The sequence below is a fragment of the Rhynchophorus ferrugineus genome, unplaced genomic scaffold (genome assembly GCF_030347505.1).
Source record: "Rhynchophorus ferrugineus isolate W39M unplaced genomic scaffold, kcgeb_rfMv2 rfM9, whole genome shotgun sequence".
In the NCBI taxonomy this organism is placed as follows: Eukaryota; Metazoa; Arthropoda; class Insecta; order Coleoptera; family Curculionidae; genus Rhynchophorus; species Rhynchophorus ferrugineus.
The window spans coordinates 6,461,105-6,467,125 of record NW_027472588.1 but is presented as its reverse complement, the minus strand read 5'-3'; the positions used below and the strand labels follow the sequence as shown (position 1 = coordinate 6,467,125).

The following is a 6,021-nucleotide window of genomic DNA, read 5'->3' as shown; positions in this document are numbered from 1 at the left end:
CACTCTTTTTAAGTTAAAATATCAACACAACAGCCACATGTTTTAAGCGGAGTTGCCAAAGCACACCAAAAATATATTACAATAGGTTATTGTAAAGTATTGCCAAGTTTAATGCATTAGGATTAATCTAGTTTAATTGTAGTTATATAGGACAATTTTTAATAATACGCGTTTCTCTGTGTTTGATTTTTTTACATATATATATCAATAAGCAACAATAATTGAAAACGAAATATATACAATATATAATTTCCCATTTACTACTTTCTAAAATATATATCTTTCGCTGTATTTTTAGTTGCATAGTATCGGTATTGATTAATTATTTAATTAAACTAAAGAATAAAGATAAAAGAATAATTAACAAAGATACATAGAGATTTATGGGGAGTGTTGTGTGTTAGTTACTGATAAAATAAAATGGATCAAAATCCGGGTTGTGAATTAGGTAATTTTTTAACTTGTATTAATATTCCCGATACATACGTACTTTAAACAGATTTAGGATGGTTAAACAGCGTAAGTGTAAATCTTGCTGCGATAAAAAATTTGGCTGCGAAATTAGAGACGAAAGGAGTTATAGGGGTCCACAGAGCTGCGTGGATTTTAAAATCGATAACATTGATCGATTTAACAACACTTGGTGGAGATGACACACAAAGCAACGTATCTAGATTGTGTTTTAAGGTGCGTTCACTTGTTATATTTTGTCGTTTGTTTTTTGTTTATGTATTTTTTAGGCTTTCAGACCATTAGCGGAGGATTTACTGGAAGAATTAGGATTTCATTATAACGAGAGTTGTCCTATACATACAGCAGCAGTATGTGTTTATCCTTCTAAAGTGAAAGATGCTGTACAGTGTCTAAAACAATTAGGCTATTATGATAAAATTAATGTAGCCTCAGGTATTTAGTTATGATTAATCATATTTAGTTAATATACAGCATAATATTTCAGTTGCCACTGGATTTCCTTGTGGTCAGACGCCCTTAAAAACCAGACTAGAAGAAATTCGCTATGCCGTAGAGAATGGTGCCAAAGAAATTGATATTGTCATTAATAGATCACTAGTTTTGACTGGAGAATGGGAAGAACTGTACAGGGAAATACAGCAGATGAAGGAAGCTTGTGGTAAAGCCCATATGAAATCAATTTTAGCCACTGGTGAACTTGGAACTTTAAATAATGTAGATGAGATATATTTATGTATTATAATTTATTAATAAGCAGTAATCTAGGTTTTTAAAGCATCTCTAGTTGCTATGATGGCTGGGTCTGATTTCATCAAGACATCTACAGGAAAGGAGTCCGTTAATGCCACAATAAACTTTGGAATAGTAATGTCAAGGGCAATCAAAGAATATTACCATAAAATGGGCTATAAAGTAATATAACTTCTTTAAATAAATCATTACATGTATTAATGTATTTAATTTAATTTAGGTGGGACTGAAACCAGCTGGAGGCATTCGGACGACAAGTGATGCCATTAAATGGCTGATATTAGTTAAAGAAGTTTTAGGAGATGAATGGTTGACTCCAGAACTATTCAGATTTGGTGCTTCTGGATTGTTAGGGGATTTAGAGTGCAATATATATGAGTTTGTTACTGAAAAATGTCCTAATGGTTATGAATTTTCTATGGGTTAAATTATTACGTAATATAGAATATATTTTTCATAGTGTTTTTTCTTTCGAGATTAAATACATTTTGTCAAAAACACGGATTAAAATGTTATAATTTTATTTACTTGGAAACAGTTTAGGCTAAATTTCATGTTATTTATGTCGATGGAATTTCTCTAAGTTGAATAATGCAAACATCTAAGATTTTAATTTCAATCGTTTAAAAATATTGCTGTTTCCTTTCTTTTGTACGAAATTAAAGACTGCTTACAAACAGAATGATTAAAATCGATTCCGACCGTTAAGTAATTTCCTGTCTATTGACATAGCTTTTATTACGTATTATACACCAGGCTTTTGAAAATATCAAATTAATCTCGTTTATTTTTATTTTGGGATGATTAAGTGTAAAACAGTTATTGCTAAATTAAATTAAAACAATTGTTTCTGTTATTCTGAGTTTAACATAAATGTGTTAATCTAAGGGTAATTTGTCATATTTTGATATTTATAAGTGAAGCGTTATTTACATGTATTGATATACTGTTCATCGTAAAAACTATAGAACGGTCACCTTAAATTACTAACTTATTATCAAGACATATAGGGTTTTAAATGATAGAAAAATACATATTAATTTCCTGAGAAGGCCATATACAGAAATCAGTATGCAGGAGGAACTTGTTAAACTAGATTATTCATAGAAATACCTTGATATTTATTACTAGGGTAGATTAATATTGAAAACCCGCATGAAGAAAATAAATTGAAACTAATTACGTCTTATTGTACTCATTACTGTTGTATTAAATGCAAAAATATAGCAAACTTGATTTTTATTAAAATGAAGTTAATATTTTGACAGATGCCTTTGACATTGACTTTTCACATGACAGATGTTCCAGTTAAAAATACAAAGAATAATTATAACACATTTAGATGGTATTATAACTGATTTTTTGCCGGATAAAACGGATTCCTTGAAGATCGCTGTTATTTTTCGCTACTGTCAAGTATAATAGGATGTTTTTTGCACAATTATGACCATTAAATTAAGCCCGCCTCACAATTATTATTACCTAACGCCACCACTGTAATTAATTCATTCTATTGTTTCTGGCGCAACTTGATGCCGTTCTTCCTCAAGGCCAACGAGATAAATCTCCGTCAATATGAAGCGAAGACACTAAAGTTGGCATTTTATGTATTTTTTTCTCCACATTTAAATATCGTAATGTCCAGTGTTTTTTACATGGTAAATTATGGGTTTTCGTACACGTGGTATAATTATACGTAAAATTTATCATAGCGGTGAGGAAAATCCTTGATTTTCGTCGTAGCTTTTATTAAGTAGTTTGATTAGTATAAAAAAGGCAAACGGTACAGGTTTAATTTGTTTTAAACAAAAGGTTTCATTTATATAATTGTCTGTTGCTGCGGTGTTGAGAAGTGTAATAGAAAATTGTAAAAAAGGTTGTAAATATTAATACTTCTAAGGACTATCGGAACCTAACCTAAATTTGTTAAATTTTGACGTTGACAACAGTCTTTTCAACTAGATGTGTCATATTTGTCTAAAATAATTAATTTTCTGTCTTGTTATAAGTTGATATGTTATTAGTACGCAAGTGATACGTATATAAAATAACTTCTAACATTATTTTATTGATAATAGTCAACTTATTCGTCTACAAATGTATATAAAGACTTCCTATTTGACCGAAACAGATGGCTAGGCAGTCCGGAACGAGCCAATACAAATACGGGACGAATAATCTATTAGCGTGATGTTTTATTAACCGCTTTGTCCTTGTGGGTTATGAGCTGCATATCAAGTTCAGCCGGTTTAAACTACAGGCAGTGACGTATATTCAATCTTAGCGTGATTCTTAATTGGGATAGTTTTTAATTTGTTAGGCAAATGTCGGCAGTTAGACATCGGAGCATGCTTTGAATTCGCATGGCCAACTAAAATTTTAAAGTAATTCTCAATATTAGTTAGAGCGATATCTAATTCCTAATCATATTAATATTAATGTTTTGGTTATATAATTTGATTGGCGATAAAATAAAAATATTGTGCTAATAAATATTGAATAGTAATATAGTGTGAGCCATCGATGCAATATTAAAAAATGTTCTTTAAAATCAGTGAATTCTTCCAATGTCCATCTTAATAGGTACAACTAACTCATAAATAAATAATAAAAAAAATTAGTTGTGTTGAATATGCTTTAAGATATTTATATGTTTAGTAATTAAATAAAGTTCAAATTGTTTTTCTGTAAAATAAAATGAATAAAATTAAAATTACATATTGTTAATTAATTTATGTAAGAAAAAATAAAATATTTTCTAAAAATTCTTAAGTAAAATTTTATAAAATATAGAAGAAGTTATTGGATATATTAACAAGAAAGTAAGTCCAATAACATCATTAATATACAAAATTTTATTAAAGTTCTTGTCAGTATTAATTAATAAAAACAACGACGAGTTGATGGTTCAGAGCAGTGCTTGAAGATGATTAAGAAATATGGCTCCATGGTTTCACTCCGATGTCCAATCGACAGTCATCCGAGTGGACTGCACACAATGAACCGGCTCTAAAGCGTGGGAAATCGCAACAGCCGACTGGCAAGGTTATGGCGTCTGTATTTTGGGATGCGCATGGAATAATTTTCATTGACTACCTTGGAAAAGGAAGGTCCATCAACAGCGACTATTACATAGCGTTATTGGACTGCTTGAAGGACGAAATCGCCGAAAAACGGCCGCATTTGAAGAAAAAGAAAATGCTACTTCACCAAGACAATGCACCCTGTCAAAAATCCATGAATTGGGCTTCGAATTGCTTCTTTATCCATCGCGTTCTCCAGATCTGGTCCCCAGCGACTATTTCTGTTTTGAGATCTGTTCTGAGATCTCAAAAGAATGCTCACTGGGAAGAAATTTTCGTCGAATGAAGAGGTGATTGCCGAAACTGAGGCCTATTTTGAAGCAAAGGACAAATCGTACTACAGAAATGGTATCGAAAAGTTGGAAGGTCGCATAATCACTATATATCACCCTTGAAGATTAATAGATACAGTTATCCTTATCATTATCTGTAGGTTAACCTCACAATAAATGAAACAGTTTTTTAACTTAACCTGGCATAACCTGGATAAAAATAAATGGCATCGAATAAGATAATGTTCCAAAGAATACTACCGCAAGGATGTAGTATGTTCAGTGTTAACGTCAATGCCAATGTCAAACTCAATGGTATATAGTCTATTAAAAGTTTATTGTACACATTTTGTATAACATTTTTATTTCATTATTTTATTTAAACTAGAATTTTGTTGTATGTCAAAGCCGGAGTTGATGCGACAACACGACCTCTTGGCTTCACAAATTTGAAGTAACACTCAGTTCGAAAATAAACTAATAGGTGACCTACCTTGACATTGTGACTTACAACAGGAAACACTGTCTTCTATTCTAATAAATGATTTCTATTGTAAAAATTAGCAGCGTAATTAGCCTGGTTAAAATTTAGTGCTTCTATTTCTACTTTGAGCCTTTTATAATTCAATTTAAACGTAAATTAGAGTTAAAATATGAAGGTACTATTTCATATTTCAAGACGAAATCTTATATAATTACATAAATCCATTTAATTTCAAAGCCATGGTTTAGTTCTTCGTTGGTTACATAAATATTGATTGGTTTTGGCAACGTTGAATGAATAATCGACTTGATGTTTTAGTGCAATCCCATGTTTGCATTGCACAAGTCTAAATAGTCTTTATAAGTGACTGATAAATCAATCTTTTCAATCTTAGATCAGGTTGGAAGTGTCTTCCAACTAACCAGTACAGTTTTTTTATTTTGGGTCTGGGTCTGCACTAATTCTGCTAATAAATTGAAATTCCAAGTAACTGTTTCAATAATCACTACATAGTATAAAACAAAGTCGCCTTTTCTGTCCCTATATCCCTATGTGCGCTTAAATCTTTAAAACTACGCAACGGATTTTGATGCGGTTTTTTTCAATAGATAGAGTGATTCAAGAGGAAGGTTTATATGTATAATACATGCATAATATACTAAGGCAACATTGCTAATTTTAGAGGTTTCTAACGTGATGTCGTAAATTAACCTATTTTTTTAGGCTTATTTAGCAATTAGCAAAAACGCTGCCTAACCCTACGAGTTAGATCAAATTAATGTACTACAGTATTGTACACCATAAAAAGGTCTACAAAAAAGTCCGCGATGGTATATGTTTATCTTTTAGGGATAACCCACATTAACCATTTTTATTGTTTACTTTTTACGTGAGAAAATGGCTTATTTACGAAGCTATTTTAAGCAATACGGCATTAATCCTTATCGAATTAAGTACC

At 30.9% G+C, this 6,021-nt stretch overlaps 1 protein-coding gene across 1 annotated transcript; it reads left to right on the top strand.

Moving 5' to 3' along the window:
* The first annotated feature begins 294 nt into the window (after positions 1–294).
* Positions 295–1,681, top strand: Dera (Deoxyribose-phosphate aldolase). Its single transcript, XM_076413280.1, has 6 exons — positions 295–448; positions 500–687; positions 741–906; positions 959–1,188; positions 1,240–1,386; positions 1,445–1,681. The coding sequence occupies exons 1-6, from the start codon at positions 421–423 to the stop codon at positions 1,649–1,651; spliced, it is 966 nt and encodes a 321-aa protein (XP_076269395.1). The 5' UTR covers positions 295–420; the 3' UTR covers positions 1,652–1,681.
* Positions 1,682–6,021: the final 4,340 nt, after the last annotated feature.